At 48.1% G+C, this 19,233-nt stretch overlaps 1 protein-coding gene across 3 annotated transcripts in view; it reads right to left on the minus strand.

Annotated features, from left to right (window-relative positions):
* LOC142245214 (glutaminase kidney isoform, mitochondrial-like) overlaps positions 1–10,486 on the minus strand; it is a 1,837,395-nt gene extending 1,826,909 nt beyond the window's left edge. For 2 of the 3 annotated variants that reach the window (XM_075317734.1, XM_075317731.1), the window contains exon 1: positions 10,101–10,484. In XM_075317734.1, the coding sequence (XP_075173849.1) occupies positions 10,101–10,375 (275 nt within the window). In that variant the 5' untranslated portion in view covers positions 10,376–10,484. Of the gene's footprint in view, positions 1–10,100 lie in introns of all 3 variants that reach the window. The other variant, XM_075317733.1, reaches the window with a different exon arrangement.
* Positions 10,487–19,233: the final 8,747 nt, after the last annotated feature.

The raw sequence follows: 19,233 nt of genomic DNA on the forward strand, positions 1-19,233 counted from the left end.
AGGAGACATTACACATCTGGTATCAACCCCATATATTACCCCGTTTGCCACTGCACCAGGGCAACGGATGAGCTGGGGCAAAGCACCAGGATTGGCGCATCTAATGGATGCGCCACTTCTGGAGCGGCTGCAGCCTGCTATTTTTAGGCTGGGGAGTGTCCAATAACGGTGGACCTCCCTAGTCTGAGAATACCAGACCACAGCTGTCCACTTTACCTTGGCTGGTGATCCAATTTCGTGTTTTTTGTTTTAAATTATATATTTATTTTAAAATAACAGCGTGGGGTGCCCTCTGTTTTGGATTACGAGCCAGGGTGAAGCTGCCAGCTGTGGTTTGCAGGCTGCAGCAGTTTGCTTTACCCTAGCTGGCTACAAAAGATAGGGGGACCACATGTACGGTAATTTTTTTATTATTATTTATTTTTTGGCTAAATACAAGGCTAAGCACCTTAGTGCCACATGAAAGTCACAAAAGGGTGCCAGCTTAGAATATGCAGGGAGGTGGGACATTATATATGTCTTTCTCATCTATCTATCCCTCTATTCATTAATTCATTAATCCCTCCATCTCTGTCTCTATATCTATCCATCCATGTCTATATCTACTCATCTATTTATCTTTCTTGCTGCTTCAGTTTTTTGCGGTCCGCAAAAAAAAAAAAAAAACGCATGTCACACGGATGCCACATGGATGCATCCGTGAAAAAAAGGAGTTTTTTTGCGGGCCGCAAAAATGGAACAGTTATGTGAATGTAGCCTTAACAGCAGTCACTGCCTGCTGCCGATCACATGTGTACAGGAGTTCAGCTGAGTTCAGATCAGCTGACTCAAGTGTCGGACGATTAGGCTGGGGCCTCGCATTACACTCGGCTCAAGCTCAGTACAGCAGAGCTGAGTGTCATGCGTGTGTCCCTGCGACTGAGGTCAGACTGTGCGAGCAGACCTCAGCTGCGGGGTGGCGGTCCGACACTCAGGAGGGGCGGGCCAGCACTGAGGAGGGGGTGGGAGGGATTTCTTTCCCTCTCTCCTCCGTTATCGGCTATTGCGATTCTCGCTCTGCGCTTACGGTACACGGATGTGACCTCACAGCCTGTACATGCTGCGATGGATGCAGGGGGACACAGAACAAGTAATCGGCCGACACTGGAGTCATCTGATTACTTGTTCTGCTGGTGCTGTGGTCAGGAGTAGGGATGAATGAGCAGTAAAATGCTTTGGTGCTCAATGGGCGAAGCCCATGTCGATTTTTTTATTAATTGAAAGAAAAAAAGAAAAAAAAAAAAAAATCACATAACCCTAACCCTAGCTAGGGTTAGGGGTAAAAAAAAAAAAAAAAAAAAAAAAAGTGTGGGCTCCTGCTGCATTTTCTATTGCTAAGGGTAAGCCAAGCAGCTACTGGCTGCTAACCCCCGCTGCTTGGTGTTACCTTCACTGGCAATGGAAAATCCAGGGAAGATTTTTTTTATTTTTAGAAAGGTTTTTGCCTACAAACGTTTTTAAAAAAAAAAATGACGTGGGCTTCGCCATATTTTTTGTACGCTAGCCAGGTACAGCAGGCAGCTACGGGCTGCCCCCGACCCCCAGCTGCCTATTTGTACCCGGCTGGGAATCAAAAATATAGGGAAGCCCTTGTTTTTTTAAATTATTTCATGAATTTCATGAAATAATTTAAAAAAAAAAAAAACACGTGGGCTTCGCTCATTTTTTTGTGTTCAGCCAGGTACAACTAGGCAGATGGGGATTGGAATCCGCAGCGCAGGGTGGCCCAAGCTTTCTGGGCCCCCCGCTGCGAATTGCAGTCCACAGCCGCCCCAGAAAATGGCGCTTTCATAGAAGAGCCATCTTCTCGCGCTGTATCCAACTCTTCCAGTGGCCCTGGTGGCAGGTGGCACGCTGGGTAATAAGGGATTAATACCAGCTATGTTTTACCAGCTGGTATAAAGCCCGAGATTCTTAATGTCAGGACAAGTTTGACCTGGCCATTAAAAATCTCCAATAAAGGGTAAAAAAAAAAAAAAAAAAAAAAAAAAAAAAAAAACACACAGAGAAAAATACTTTATTAGAAATAAATACACAGACACAGTAGGGAGTCCATGCTTATTATTGCCTCTCACCACTCCACGATTGAGAGATTTCTGTACTGACCATGCCAGGAGAGAGCGGAGGGAAAAAAAAGAGGGCGAGAGCGGAGGGAAAAAAAAAAAGAGGGCGAGAGCGGAGGGAAAAAAAAAAAAGAGGGCGAGAGCGGAGGGAAAAAAAAAAAGAGGGCGAGAGCGGAGGGAAAAAAAAAAAGAGGGCGAGAGCGGAGGGAAAAAAAAAAAGAGGGCGAGAGCGGAGGGAAAAAAAAAAAGAGGGCGAGAGCGGAGGGAAAAAAAAAAAGAGGGCGAGAGCGGAGGGAAAAAAAAAAAGAGGGCGAGAGCGGAGGGAAAAAAAAAAAGAGGGCGAGAGCGGAGGGAAAAAAAAAAAGAGGGCGAGAGCGGAGGGAAAAAAAAAAAGAGGGCGAGAGCGGAGGGAAAAAAAAAAAGAGGGCGAGAGCGGAGGGAAAAAAAAAAAGAGGGCGAGAGCGGAGGAAAAAAAAAAAGAGGGCGAGAGCGGAGGAAAAAAAAAAAGAGGGCGAGAGCGGAGGGAAAAAAAAAAAGAGGGCGAGAGCGGAGGGAAAAAAAAAAAGAGGGCGAGAGCGGAGGGAAAAAAAAAAAGAGGGCGAGAGCGGAGGGAAAAAAAAAAGAGGGCGAGAGCGGAGGGAAAAAAAGAGGGCGAGAGCGGAGGGCGAGAGCGGAGGGCGAGAGCGGAGGGCGAGAGCGGAGGGCGAGAGCGGAGGGCGAGAGCGGAGGGCGAGAGCGGAGGGCGAGAGCGGAGGGCGAGAGCGGAGGGCGAGAGCGGAGGGCGAGAGCGGAGGGCGAGAGCGGAGGGCGAGAGCGGAGGAAAAGAGCGAGGGAAAAGAGCGAGGGAAAAGAGCGAGGGAAAAGAGCGAGGGAAAAGAGCGAGGGAAAAGAGCGAGGGAAAAGAGCGAGGGAAAAGAGCGAGGGAAAAGAGCGAGGGAAAAGAGCGAGGGAAAAGAGCGAGGGAAAAGAGCGAGGGAAAAGAGCGAGGGAAAAGAGCGAGGGAAAAGAGCGAGGGAAAAGAGCGAGGGAAAAGAGCGAGGGAAAAGAGCGAGGGAAAAGAGCGAGGGAAAAGAGCGAGGGAAAAGAGCGAGGGAAAAGAGCGAGGGAAAAGAGCGAGGGAAAAGAGCGAGAGCGAGGGAAAAGAGCGAGAGCGAGGGAAAAGAGCGAGAGCGAGGGAAAAGAGCGAGAGCGAGGGAAAAGAGCGAGAGCGAGGGAAAAGAGCGAGAGCGAGGGAAAAGAGCGAGAGCGAGGGAAAAGAGCGAGAGCGAGGGAAAAGAGCGAGAGCGAGGGAAAAGAGCGAGAGCGAGGGAAAAGAGCGAGGGCAGAGAAGGAGGGAAAAGAGGGGGGCAGAGAAGGAGGGAAAAGAGGGGGGGCAGAGAAGGAGGGAAAAGAGGGGGGCAGAGAAGAGGGGGAAGAAAAGAGGGGCAGAGAAGAGAGGGAAGAAAAGAGGGGCAGAGAAGAGGGGGAAGAAAAGAGGGGCAGAGAAGAGGGGGAAGAAAAGAGGGGCAGAGAAGAGGGGGAAGAAGAGAAAGGGGGGGTGCTCTGTCACCAACTTGCTCCACTCTGTGACTTGTGGTGGAGGTGAAAGAGTGGAGACAGTTGGTCCCATGCAGCAGGACAGGTGACAGAGCGGTGACATGCTCTGCTCTGACACATGTGGTGCTGCATGTCACCAGCCTGTCAAGTGTCTTGCTGCATCCTATAGTGCTGGTGGGAGGAGCACATGATCACAGCACTCGACACGTTCTCCTGACATCGCAGCAGAGCGGGCGGGTGGAGAGTGAGATCAGTACTTATGTGACGGGGGGGGGGATTTCAGCTGAAGAACCCCCCCTGTACTCCACACAGGCGCCCCGTGCCTCACCATCTGCCGGATGCTAAGCTGTCTTCACCGCTCCACACTGTGCCATCCTCCGGATCCACCCCTCGATGCTGGGCTGTGACGTGCGGTAGTCACCGCCCGCAGCCCTGTAAAATCAATCTGAGTGGTGCCGCATCCTCTGACGTACCCGTCAAGTTTGAGAGCCCGGAATGTGACGGGACGTAAGAGGATACTAGTGTCCACAGCACCAGGGAGTCATGTGACCGGCACTGAGAGTGCAGGATAGCGCCGCTCAGTGCCAGAAGTGCAAATAGAAGCCAATGCAGAAAATGCCTATAATGGTAAGGTACACTCAGAGATAATAAAAAAAAATGGGTGAACCACCCCTTTAAACTCCCAAGAAGCACTGTGCAAGCAATGATATGGAAATGGAAGGAGTATCATACCACTGCAAATCTACCAAGACCCGGCTGTCCCTCAAAAATTTCATCTTAAGCAAGGAGAAGACTGATCAGAGATGCAGCCAAGAGGCCCATGATCACTCTGGGTGAACTGCAGAGATCTACAGCTGAGGTGGGAGAGTCTGTCCATAGGACAACAATCAGTCATACACTGCACAAATCTGGCCTTTATGGAAGAGTGGCAAGAAAAAAGCCATTTCTCAAAGATATCCATAAAAAGTGTTGTTTAAACTAAGTTTGCCACAAGCCACCTGTGAGACACACCAAACGTGGAAGAAGGTGCGCTGGTCAGTTGAAACCAAAATCGAACTTTTTGGGCACAATGCCAAACGATATGTTTGGCGTAAAAGCAACACAGCTCATCACCCTGAACACACCATCCCCACTGTCAAACATGCTGGTGGCAGCATCATGGTTTGGGCCTGCTTTTCTTCAGCAGGGACAGGGAAGATGGTTAAAATGGATGGGAAGATGGATGGAGCCAAATACAGGACCATTCTTGAAGAACACCTGTTGGAGTCTGCAAAAGACCTGAGACTGGAATGGAAATTTGTCTTCCAAAAAGACACTGATCCCAAACATAAAGCGAAATCTACAATGGAATGGTTCACAAACATATCAAGGTGTTAGAATGGCCAAGTCAAAGTCCAGACCTGAATCCAATTGAGAATCTGTGGAAAGAGCTGAAAACTGCTGTTCACAAACGCTCTCCATGCAACCTAACTCAGCTCGAGCTGTTTGCAAAGGAAGAATGGGCAAGAATTTCAGTCTCTCGATGTGCAAAACTCAGACACATACCCCAAGTGACTTGCAGTTGTAATCACAGCAAAAGGAGGCGCTACAAAGTATTAACTTAAAGGGGACGAATAATATTGCACGCCCCACTTTTCAGTTTATTATTTTTTATAAAAGTTTAAAATAAGCAATGCATTTCGTTCAACTTCACAATTGTGTCCCACTTGTTGTTGATTGTAGCGACGTTACAAGCTCTTACAATTACAACTGACCCTTTGAAGGCAACCATGATGTTCATGTGGTCCTCGGTGAATTTGACACCCCTGATTTAGACCCTTTTAATACACACCAGTTACGAATTAGTAAAGAACAAATTACCATTTGGGTTCCTACACTGATGACCATTCTTGCCTGAGATGCCATTTCAAAAGCATTCTGATCAATTCACAATGCATTATTGTAATTTTTACTAATGTGAGAATTATTATTAGACTCTTCTTTTTTTTTTCCCTTTCTTTTTTGGGGGGAGGGGATGGTGACTAAAGAGTACAAAAATTACCAGTAAGCTTATGTTCACACAGGGCGTTTTTGCAGCATTTGTTAGCATGGTTTTTTGCAAATCCATGCTAATAATATGCTGCTTTTTACAGTCCCAGCAAAGTCTATGAGATTTCAGAAATCACACACACCACCTCTGGATTTTTCCTGTTTTGATAACCAACTGCAATTTTTGCAGCATTTTTTTCATGGCAATTCTTTGCTGCATTTTGCCATGGTTTTGCACTGAAAACCACCCACAATATAGAAAAAATGCTGAAAAACTGCCACAAAAACCACAGATGACTTACAGGAGACATCCTGCCATAAGAGAAGGTTTTGGTAAGGCTACTTTCACATCAGCGTTTTGGTTTTTTTTTTCAGCAAAGCCGGATCCTTTACAAATGCGTTGTCATTTCAATGCATTTGCAATGGAATCGCGGCAAGATGCGGTCACATGTGGTTGCGTGCGGCATACATTGGATCTTGTGAGATGCGGTATTTTATCTTTTTTCAAAAACGCTACGGACAAAATACTGCATCTCACCAGATCCTTCATATTGCGGCGGTACCTGCAATGCAGTTCAATGAGCGCCGGATCCTGCTCTACCAGAAGTCACCGCATTCTGGTAGGAAGGATCCTGTTTTATGTACATGAGCCCCCCCGGCCCAGAAAGCTTGGTCCACTTTGCGCTGGGGATTCCAATCCCCAGCTGCCTAGTTGTACCTGGCTGGACACAAAAATTGGGAGAAGCCTACGTCATTTTTTTTTTTCTATTATTATTTCATGAAATTAATGAAATAATTAAAAAAGGGATTCCCTATATTTTTGGTTCCCAGCCGGGTACAAGTAGACATCCGTACCTGCCTGCTGTACCTGGCTAGCGTACAAAAATATAACGAAACCCACGTAATTTTTTTTTTTTTTAGATTTTGGACAAAAAAAATTTAAAAAGAAAGGGCTTCCCTGGATTTTTCATTGCCAGGGAAGTTAACACCAAGCAGAGGGGGTTAGCAGCCAGCAGCTGCTTGGGTTAACCTTAGCAATAGAAAATGCAGTGGGAGCCCACAGGCTTAGGGTTATATGTTTGGGATTTTTGTTTTTTGTTGTTTTTTTTTTTTTTTCATTTTTAATGAATAAAAATAAAAAAAAAAATTAACATGGGCTTCGCCCATCGAGCACCCGAGCATTTTACTGCTCACTCATCCCTACTCCTGACCACACAGCCAGCAGAACAAGTAATCAGATCAGTTGACTCCAGTGCCGGCCAATTACTTGTTCTGCGTCCCGCTGCATCCATCACAGAGTGTGCGGGATGTGAGGTCAGTTGAGTTCGTCCAGCACTGGAGTCAGCTGATCTGAACTCCTGACCACACAGCCCGCACACGGTCACATGTGATTGTGGGGTACATGGCTCAGATCAGAAGGCAGTGACTGCTGTTAACCTGCATCCTGCAACCTGCTGTGAGATCAGGAGTTCAGCTGACTCCAGTGCCGGCTGATAAATTCTGTGTCCCGCTGCAGAAGGATCCGGTAAAATAACAATTGCAGTTGCATGTGTTGCACATTCAATCCACAGGATCCGGTCATATGTGGTTTGCGATTTTTTTTTTTGCCTGCAGGCAAAAAACGCTGATGTGAAAGTAGCCTAAGGGTGCGACCGCACTTTGCTTTTTACCTGCTTTTTCAACTGCAGCATTTAATGCCAAAATGGATGTGTTCTGCTTTTCAAGCAAAGTCTATGGGAATTTGGGTTTCCTAGACCGCACTATGCAGTTCAAACTGCAGCCTTTTTGTGGCAGAACTTTGGGCAAAAACTCAGCTTTGCAGTGCAAAACCCAAATGGCAAAAACAACTGACATGTCAATTGTTTTTGCCATTTGGGTTTTGCCCTGCAAAGCTGAGTTTTTGCCCAAAGTTCTGCCACAAAAAGGCTGCAGTTTGAACTGCATAGTGCGCACAAGAAACCCAAATTCCCATAGACTTTGCTTGAAAAGCAGAACACATCCATTTTGCCATTAAATGCTGCAGTTGAAAAAGCAGGTAAAAAGCGAGTAAAAAGCAAAGTGCGGTCGCACCCTAAGGCCTTGTGCGCACTAGGCGTTTTTTACCGCGTTTTTGCTCTGAAAACGCAGTGACATTGCTTCCCCAGCAATGTCTATGAGTTTTCATTTTTGCTGTCCGCACACAGCGTTTTTTTGTAGTTGCGTTTTTGTGGTGACCACAAAAAAAAACGCAGCATGTCAATTATGTCTGCGTTTTTCACTGCGTTTTTCACCCATTGAGTTCAATGAGATGTTCAAAAACGCAATGAAAAACGCATATAGCTGCGTTTCTATGACTAAAAACGCAGCTATAAACGAAAGGAGTGGGTACTAAAGTGACGTGTACAGGAAGAGGATTCCTTCTATTGGTAAACACAGAAAGTGTGAATCCTCCCGGTACCGCCACCCCTGCTTCAACAACCCGCCCGGTGCCATGTCAGCTCCCGTGCGGCGCCATGTCTGGGCGGGAGATGGAGGCAGCGGCGAAAACAAAAGTGAACAGTAGAAAAAATGTCATACTCACCTGTCTGCAGGGTCCCGGTGCTATGTCCGCTCCCAGCTCCTCTCCCGGTACCGCCGCTCCGGCTGTGTGCAGTCTCCCCGGGTATGTCCGATGCCTGCAGGACCTGGCGCTGATCACCTGATGCAGTCACCTGACGCATCAGCTGATCGTAATTCTCGCGGTGTCGCCGGCTTTTTAGCGCCCGGCCGGCTTAACTTATCAGCTGATCCTGCCGTCAGGAGACTTCATCAGCTGATTACCGGCAGCTCCTGCAGCGATGGGACAGGATCAGACTCTCATCCGATCGCTCCAGGAGCTGCCGGTAAGCAGCACAGATGTGACTCAGTATTTTTTTTTTTCCTACTGATGCATCAGCTGATTGTATAATCGGCTTTTATACAATCAGCTGCTGTGTGATGTGATTCACGTCCTTGAACCTGACACATCATCTGATCGCTTTGCCTTCCAGCAAACCGATCAGATGATATTGGATCCAGATTGGACGGCGCGGGACCCTTGACCCAGGATTACTGCGGAGGGGGTTGCTTTATTTCAATAAAGATGGAGTCATTAATTGTGTTGTGTTTTATTTATAATAAAAATATTTTTCTGTGTGTTGTGTTTTTTTTTTTATCATTACTAGAAATTCAAGGTGGCCATGTCTAATATTGGCGTGACACCATGAATTTCGGGCTTAGGGCCAGCTGACAATATACAGCTAGCCCTAACCCCATTATTACCCAGCGAGTCACCCGTCACCAGGGCAGCTAGAAGAGTTGGATACAGCACCAGAAGATGGCGCTTCTATGAAAGCGCCATTTTCTGGGGTGGCTGCGGACTGCAATTCGCAGCGGGGGTGCCCAGAAAGCTTGGGCACTCTGCACTGCGGATTCCAATCCCCAGCTGCGTAGTTGTACATGGCTGGACTCAAAAATTGGGTGAAGCCTTTGTGATTTTTTTTTTTTTTAATTATTTCTTGAAATTCATGAAAAAAAAAAGGGGGGCTTCCCTATATTTTTGATTGCCAGACAGGTACAAATAGGCAGCAGGGGGTTGGGGGCAGCCCGTACCTGCCTGCTATACCTGGCTAGCATACAAAAATATAGCGAAGCCCATGACATTTTTTTTTTTTTTGGCCAAAAAACTCCTGCATACAGTCCTGGATGGAGGATGCTAAGCCTTGTAGTTCTGCAGCTGCTGTCTGCTCTCCTGCATACAATGAAGAACATATTGAAGAAGGAAATGACATCAGACCTTTTTTTTTTTTTCATCAACAATCTTTAATGGCATTGTTCACTGATTAAAAACGCAGTGAGCAAAACCGCCGCAAAGAAACGCGGTAAAAACGCATGCGTTTACGCCGCGGTTTTTTTTGCCGCGGGTGCGTTTTTTTGAGACAAAAACGCACATAAAAAAGCAGCGTGAAAAAAACGCCTAGTGCGCACATACCCTAAAAGGGAACAAAAACTGCAAAAACGCTGTGTGAACAGCCTAATTGATCTGAGCATCAGCACCTGAGGGCTGCAGGACAGTTACTTGTCTACTCTGCGCTGACTCCTGAGCAGTGCAATGGATGGGGCATAGCAGGACACAGTGGTGGCCCGCGCCGGCCAGCTGAGCACAGGTCGGGCACACCCTGGCAGGCGGCGGGGGGCACTGTGACCGGAATAGAGGACAGGTCAGAGGTGAGTGTGGATTGTGCATCCCTAACACTTACTGATGTCTGAGCCTTCTATGGACAGATCCCGCTAAACAACCGTCATACACAGATACCAGAACGTTTCACATTGATCTGAGCCATGTACCCCACCCTACTCAACAGGAACACCCGATCATCCACCATGACGTGTGTACTAACCGCGCAGACCAATAACAGCAGAGATCAAATTACTTACTTGTCATCCTTCTCAGGACTGGTCACAGGATCTGTGCCCGGCTCTGTCGTTACTTGGAATGCGCCTTTTTGCTCAGTGGAATCCTCAGATTTGGAGCAGAAGCGCCTAGATGGCGATAACTGAGTCACCCACAACCTTCTGACGCTGGTGGCGATTCCGCCATACTCGGAGCTTACTCTGCTGCTGGCTCTCAATTTTCCGGCACTTGTTCTCCAGGAATGCCTGCTGTCCAGAATCACTTGTTTCATTACTAGCGATCTTCCAAAACGGATCATGATGATCGTCTGCAGAGTTGTTCTCAGAGAGAGGGACGGGGAGCCACCGTGTACAATCCGCTTTGTTTGCAGGCGGTGGAAACTGGATGATGCGCCGTCCTCATTGGTTAGCTGGAGCAGCTGTCAAATTCTGATCTGACGATTGGTGGACACAGCAGAAGACAGGCGGGGATCTGAGGAACTACCCTGTAGAAACAGGAGGGGCAGACAGGGGGCTATAGGGAGATCATTAGGGATTTTCTGTGCGCACTATAGAGCGATTGGGAGGTCCTCTGCCTGCAGCAGGATTCTAGTCTGGACAGAGCAGAGTAGGATGGGGATATTAGGAGGGTTTCCGCCGCTAGTTAGCATTGTAGTTTGTACAGTATATAGCAGGCTAGGATGGAGATATTAGAAGGAGGTCCTCCGCCTGCTATAAGTATTTTAGTCTGTACAGTACAGAGCATACTAACATGGAGATATTAGGGAGTCCTCCGCCTGATTGCGAGCAGGGGCCTTGTGCTCATCTGCAGCATCGTTGCTGAAGCTTTGCTTAACATGCCTGAGTCCAGAGCTGGCTCTAGGTTTTTGTGGGCCCTGGGCGAAAGAGTCTCAGTGGGCCCCATCCACACATAGACATGCACAGATACATACACATACAGGCACACGCACACATATACACTTAAAGAGAAATTCACAAAAACATATAAACAGACATAAATCTATACACAGTCATACACACTGACATACATAGATACACATCACACATTATTTTTATAAATCTAATATATAAAGCTCAGTGTGTATGTGTGTGTGTGTGTGTATGTATGTATGTCCTCTAAAGGAATCTGCACCGTCGCATGAACAATCACGAAATTTTGCACAGACACTCCATGTGACTCAGGGAAAGTCATAGACTATGTTTGGGTGGGAAAATGTAACCCTGTGCTTTCCAGTTACTCTACAAAAATCCTGCAGCCATTAAACTAAATGGAGCTGGGAGCTGCGGGCTATAAATAGCAACTGTCAGTGGTTGCTATAGGAACAAAATAAACTTAATATAAGAAGCTTATGTGTGAGGTAAAAAGATGTCGGTGGTGAGACGGATGAGAGAGACAGACGGGGACAGAGACAGACGGGGACAGAGACAGACGGCGATAGAGACAGACGAGGATAGAGACAGACGAGGATAGAGACAGACGGGGACAGAGACAGACGGGGACAGAGACAGACGGGGACAGAGACAGACGGGCAAAGAGACAGACGGGCAAAGAGACAGACGGGCAAAGAGACAGACGGGCAAAGAGACAGACGGGCAAAGAGACAGACGGGCAAAGAGACAGACGGGGTAAGAGACAGACGGGCAAAGAGACTGAGTGGGAAAGAGACAGAGTGGGAAAGAGACAGCCCTGGAAAGAGACAGACGGGGAAAGAGACAGCCCTGGAAAGAGACAGACGGGGAAAGAGACAGCCCTGGAAAGAGACAGATGGGGAAAGAGACAGCCCGGGAAAGAGACAGCCCTGGAAAGAGACATACCGGGAAAGAGACATGCCAGGCAAAGAGACATGCCGGGCAAAGAGACATGCCGGGCAAAGAGACATGCCGGGCAAAGAGACATGCCGGGCAAAGAGACATGCCGGGCAAAGAGACAGCCGGGCAAAGAGACAGACGGGCAAAGAGACAGACAGATACAGATATTAACCTAGATAGTGGCATCTAAGTTAGGTTCCCGGAATACAGAGATATACCTTGCCGTTTGGTGTCCGGGCTTACATGCATTGGCCAATACATAAACTGAATATCTCTCTTTTGCAGTAATGCAGTGCCATATTTTCCCTAGTACATTTTTGGCTTTTTCAGTGTGCAACTGTTTGCATTTATAGATACAGAGATTGAGACAGATAGACTGATGCAAATACAGACAGAGAGATAGAAACAGACAAGGAAAGAGACAGCCAGACAGCGACACACAGACAGAGACTGGGAGAGAGACAGTTACTATCCCGGGCAACGCCCGGGTACTACAGCTAGTTTATATACATTTCTAATATTGGGAAGCCGGCAACAGCTTCATTCACCTCCCTGCTTCTCTCTATCCAGCTCCTTCTAGATTGGTGGCAGTCACTAACAGACATGGCTGCACATAGAGCACACTAAGGCCGCTTTCACACTTGCGTTGAACGGCATCCGTCACAATGCGTTGTGTAACGCATGTGACGGATGCGTTGTAAATAGTGTGATATAAAGGCAACGGATTCCTGTGAAATAACACGTTGCATTAAGCCAAGAGAGAGCCCCCATCATCACTGCACACACCTCGGCACTACCACACTCATCATCATCACTGCACACACCCCGGCACTACCGCACTCATCATCATCACTGCACACACACTGGCACTACCGCACTCATCATCACCGCACACACGCAGATACTACCGCACTTATCATCACCGCACACACGCATGCACTACCGCACTCATCAACACCGCACACACCCCGGCACTACCGCACCCATCATCACCGCACACACCCCGACACTACCGCACTCATCATCACCGCACACACTCCGGCACTACCGCACCCATCATCAGCGCACATACACCGGCACTACCGCACTCATCATCACCGCACACACCCAGGCACTACTACCCCCATCATCACCGCATACACGCAGGCACTTCCGCACTCATCACCGCATACACACCGGCACTACCGCTCCCATCATCACCACACACACTACCTCAGTGATGTCCCCGCTGACAGCGCGACTCACTTCAGTTGCTGCCTTGAGCTGACAGTGAGCAGCGGTGTTCTACGGCCGCTCCTGTCAGCTTCATGTAGCAGAGCTGGATGTGTCGCGGGACCTCGTGTGGATTACGCTGGACCTGGAGGGGTATTTGGGGATTAATAAAGTGGTGAAAGAGGGTGTTTTTTTATCTTTTATATCAAATAAAGTATTTTTTCCGGTGTATGTGTTTATTTACTTTCACTTAGGGCTGTTGTCCACTTGCGATTTCCAAATGTGAGTGCGATCCGATAAAAATTCGGATCGCACTCGCACCAGTGTTAAGCTATGAGACTGTCTCCTCTTGCTACATTTTTAACGGCACGACTCGTGCTCTCGGTGAAATCGTAGCATGAGTCTCAACTCTCGCACCCCCATGCAAGCCTATGGGAGCGAGAAAAAAAATCAGAATACGGGTGGCATACGCATGTCATACAGATGGCATACGCATGTCACACGGATCCTTGACACTTGCATACAGCATCGGATTGGCAACCGGAGGAATCTCCAGTAATACCAGTCCTGGCCGCTGTTACATGCACTGAACTCCGGAGCTCTCACCTGAGCTCCGGAGTGCAGCCTGGACTGAACAGCGAGCGCCGAGTGACTGATTCCCCGGCGATTGCTGTTCAGTTCATGATAGCTGCAAACAGACTGGGCTGAACTCTGGAGCTCAGGTGACAGCTCCAGAGATCAGTGCAGGTAGCCGCAGCCAGGACTGGTATTACTGGAGATTCCTCCGGTAGCCAGTCTGGCACTGCTTGCATAACACTCACATAGCACTCGCATGATGCTCGCATGTCATACGGATGCTATGTGAGAAAAAAAAAACACCGTACGCAGACCATACACAGGACACTCGACTCACATTTGTAGCCAAGTATCGCAGTGTTTTTTGTAACGCAAGTGGACAAGAGCCCTTACAGGTTAATCATTGTGGGTGTCTCATAGACGCCTGCCATGATTAATCTAGGAGTTAGTGGCAGCTATGGGCTGCTTCCATTAACTCCTTATTACCTCGATTGCCACCGCACCAGGGCAATTCGGGATGAGCCGGGTAGAGTCCCGGGACTGTCGCATCTAATGGATGCGGCAATTCCGGGCGGGTGCTGGCTGATATTTTTAGGCTGGGGGGCTCCCCCATAACGTTGGGCTTTGCAGCCTGAGAATACCACCCTTCAGCCGTATGACTTTAACTTGGCTGGTATCAAAATTAGGGGAGACCGCACGCCGTTTTTTTAAATAATTTATTTATTTATTGTACCGCACGATATAGATCCGCCCACGGGCGGCTGTGATTGGTTGCAGTGAGACAGCTGTCACTCAGCGTGGGGGCGGGTCTGACTGCAACCAATCATAGGCGCCGGTGGGTGGGGGAAGCAGTGAATACTAGATGGAATAATGAGCGGCCGGCATTTTCAAAAGAGGAAAAGCTGTCGGAGCTTTCTGACATTTCTGACACTTTCTGATCGGTGAGTATGAGAGAGGGGGTGAGAGGGGTGAGAGAGACCTGGAGTGATTTTAAATGATTTTGATCGTTCTGCTGGACATGCGGTGCATGCTCAGTAGAACATGACAGAATCCGTCAGAGGATTCCGCCTCTTAGCGCATAGCCACCATAGACAATCATTAGACACCTTGGTGGATTGCAACGGAATCCGTCAAGGTGTGTTATTTTAGCGACCCAAAAAACGCTACATGTAGCGTTCCCTCCGCTCGACGCTGCGTTAAAATAAAGACGCAGCATCGTCCAGCGAATGAAAAGCAGACACTTGCGTTACAGTGCGTCTTCAATACAAGTCATCACTGGAAGACATACATATTACTGAGGAATGGGGTATACAGCAATTGGGGGGCATACAGCTCTAGAGGGGGCATTGGCTCTAGGGTGGGGGGCAAACAGCTCTGAGGTGGGGGAGTGACATTCAGCGCTGGGTATATACAGCTCTGGGGTGGGGGGACATAAAGTACAGCTCTGGGGGGTATACAGCACTGGGATGGGGGCAAATACAGCTCTGAGAGGGTATACACCATCGAGGTGGAGTGGACATACACCTCTGAGGTATAGTAGTATGCAGCCCCCATATCCCTCCATATAGTGTCATAAAGCCTCAATAGTCCTCCATATAGTATTATGCAGCCCCCATATTGCACTATGCAGCCCCAAATGGCATTATGCAGCCCCAATATGGCACTATGCAGCCCCCATATGGCACTATGCAGCCCTCATATGGCACTATGCAACCCAAATATGGCACTATGCACCCCCATATGCCTCTATGCAGCCCCCATATAGCACAATGCAGACCCAGATAGCACAGTACAGACCCAGAAAGCATTAGGCACCCTCATGTAGTATACAGCCCCTATATAGCACAGTGCAGACCCAGATAGCACAGTGCAGAGCAAGATAGCATTAGGCATCCTCATGTAGTACACAGCCCCTATATAGCACAGTGCAGACCCAGATAGCACACTGCAGAGCCAGATAGCATTAGGCACTCTTATGTAGTACACAGCCCAGAGCCTCCGTCTTCTCTTCTATGGTGGCCTGCAGAGGCAGCGTGATACAATGATGTTACTGCACTGCCCTTGTGGATATACGGTCTCCTAAGACACAGGCCTGCAGCGGTCTGTGGCTTAGGAGACAGGCAGTGATAGAGCATGGAGCTCTAGATTGAACTGTATCGGTGCGACACCGACATAGTTCAGTGCGGTGGCTGCAGAAGATTCGGGGCTCTGGACAAGAAATTCTGGGCTGGAGCTCCGGATCTTTGATGCCAGTGGTGCCCCTGTCGGCGGGTCCCTTTTATGTTCAGTTAGAGAGCCCTCTGGGGCATTGACTAGTGTCTGTGTGCCAGACCGACGCTGGATAGATGATAGACAAATACATGATAGATAGATAGATAGAGGGATAGATAGATAATAGATAGAGAGAGAGATAGATAGATAGATAGATAGATAGCTAATACAGTACATGATAGTACAGCCAAAGTCAGCAACACACCCTGACAAAAGCCCAAATAAAAGAGATCTCAGAGAGCTGCAAGATGCAATACATCGAGGATTGGAAGAGTGAATTAGAGAACTCCCAGAAACTCACCATCTACCGGTCACTGCGGAGGGACTACACTCTGGCCCCGTATCTGGAAAGGCTATGCCACCCCAAGGACAGGCAGACCCTGAGCCTGTACAGACTGAGTGCCCACAGCCTAGAGGTGGAAACAGGGCGGCACCGACAGACATACAAGCCACGGGAGAACAGACTTAGCCAGCACTGCCAGCAGGGGGCCCTGGAGGACGAGGCGCATTTCCTACTGTACTGTGACAAATACTCAGCAGTGAGGTCCTCCCACTTCCAGATACTTACCGCTCATACCCCGGACTTTCCATTCGTGGATGAGGAGAGGAAACTCCGCATCCTACTGGGGGAAGAAAAATCAATGGTGGAGATCGTCGTCCAATATGTCATCACATGTCATAAGATGAGGGGTACTAAAGACCTCCAAATGGACAATCATTCCCAAAATTGTGGCCCCAACACCCCATCCCCACAACCCAAACACACTCCCTTGTCACACTTTTTGTTTTTGCTTTGGCAATGCCAATAGTTTTTTGGTCCTGCCAATAAAGCCTACTTGATTTGATTTGATTTGATAATAGAGAGATAGATAGATAGATAATAGATAGATAGAGGGATAGATAGATAGGTAGATAGATAGATAATAGATAATAGATAGAGGGATAGATAGATAGATAGATAGATAGATAGAGGGATAGATAGATAGATAGATAGATAGAGGGATAGATAGATAGATAGATAGATAGATAGATAGATAGAGGGATAGATAGATAGATAGATAGATAGATGGATAGATAATAGAGATACATAGATATAGACAGATATATAATAGAGAGATAGGCAGACAGATAATAGATAGAGAGATAGATAGATAGATAGATAGATAGATAGATAGCTAATACAGTACATGATAGTACAGCCAAAGTCAGCAACACACCCTGACAAAAGCCCAAATAAAAGAGATCTCAGAGAGCTGCAAGATGCAATACATCGAGGATTGGAAGAGTGAATTAGAGAACTCCCAGAAACTCACCATCTACCGGTCACTGCGGAGGGACTACACTCTGGCCCCATATCTGGAAAGGCTATGCCACCCCAAAGACAGGCAGACCCTGAGCCTGTACAGACTGAGTGCCCACAGCCTAGAGGTGGAAACAGGGTGGCACCGACAGACATACAAGCCGCGGGAGAACAGACTGTGCCAGCACTGCCAGCAGGGGGCCCTGGAGGAAGAGGCGCATTTTCTACTGCACTGTGACAAATACTCAGCAGTGAGGGCCTCCCACTTCCAGATACTTACCGCTCATACCCCGGACTTTCCATTCGTGGATGAGGAGAGGAAACTCCGCATCCTACTGGGGGAAGAAAAATCAATGGTGGAGATCACCGTCCAATATGTCATCACATGTCATAAGATGAGGGGTACTAAAGACCTCCAAATGGACAATCATTCCCCAAATTGTGGCCCCAACACCCCATCCCCACAACCCTAACCCACTCCCTTGTCACACTTCTTTTTTTGCTTTGGCAATGCTAATAGTTCTTTGGTCCTGCCAATAAAGCCTATTTGATTTGATTTGATAATAGAGAGATAGATAGATAATAGATAGGGGGATAGATAGATAGATAATAGATAGAGGGATAGATAGATAGATAGAGGGATAGATAATAGAGATACATAGATATAGACAGATATATAATAGAGAGATAGGCAGACAGATAATAGATAGATAATAGATAGATAATAGAAACATAGATAATAGATAGATAATAAATAGAGAGATAGATAATTGAGATATATAGACAGATAAATAATAGAGAGATAGGCAGACAGACAGTTAATAGACAGACAGACACACAGACAGACATTGCACAGTATACAGGACACACACATGTTATGCATCACACACATAGACAGCACATAATGCATTACAGATGACACACAGCACTATACTCACAGTCACTTCCTGGGTTCCAGGAGTTCAGTGGGGCTTTTGTAACAGCATCTCCGGCAGTGCTGCTGCCCCTCCCCCCTCTCTATGGTAAAGACGAGAGGAGAGCGGACACAGAGCCGAGAGCAGGTGAGGGCGCTCCCTGCTGGAGGCTGTGCAGGGAGCAAACAGTGCAGAGCGGAGAGGCGCCCCCTGCTGGAGGCTGTGCAGAGCCAGAGGAGGCCAGATGCAGGACACAGAGGAGGGGGGAGGGGCGCTCCCTGCTGGAGGCTGTGCAGGGAGAGGAGAGGAGAGTGCCCCCTGCTGGAGGCTGTGCAGAGCGGGAGGAGACCAGACACGGGGCACAGAGGAGGGGGTAGGGGCGCTCCCTGCTGGAGGCTGTGCACGGAGAGGAGGGCGCCCCCCGCTGGAAGCTGTGCAGAGCGGGAGGAGACCAGATGCAGGGCACAGAGGAGGGGGAGGGGCGCTCCCTGCTGGAGGCTGTGCACGGAGATGAGAGGAGGGCGCTCCCTGCTGGAGGCTGTGCACCTAAGGAGCAGCAAAGTGAAAGTAAACAGCTGCTCCCTGGGCGCCCCCTCTGCTGTCTGCCAGCCGACACCCTGTGCGACTGCACCACTCGCACATGGGTAAAGCCGGCTATGCAAGAGCATTCATTGTCTCTCCGAAAGTCTGAATGAACATAATGGGGAATGTACGTGAATTCGGTGCACGGGATAACCAATCTAAGTATATAAGACATAGTGAAATGTATACCTTTATCGCAGAGGTGGGGAACCTTATTACTGCCGGAGGCAATTTGGAAATTTCTACCAACCTTCGGGGGCCGCACAAAATTATCAATGTGAAATTATGACTGCTATATTTGGTCAAACAATTAATTAACTCACCCTACTGTGGTGGCCGGAGCTGCTTCTCTTTGGTGTGGCTGTGATGTTTGAGGATACTAATCATGTTGCTTCTCACAGCTGCTTATTCAGGATTGTCTTGATTTGGAGCCCAGTCAACTTTTTGTGATAATAAGATTGGTAAATCATATACATCACATAACAGACACTAG

The sequence above is a fragment of the Anomaloglossus baeobatrachus genome, chromosome 7 (assembly GCF_048569485.1).
Source record: "Anomaloglossus baeobatrachus isolate aAnoBae1 chromosome 7, aAnoBae1.hap1, whole genome shotgun sequence".
Lineage (NCBI taxonomy): Eukaryota > Metazoa > Chordata > Amphibia > Anura > Aromobatidae > Anomaloglossus > Anomaloglossus baeobatrachus.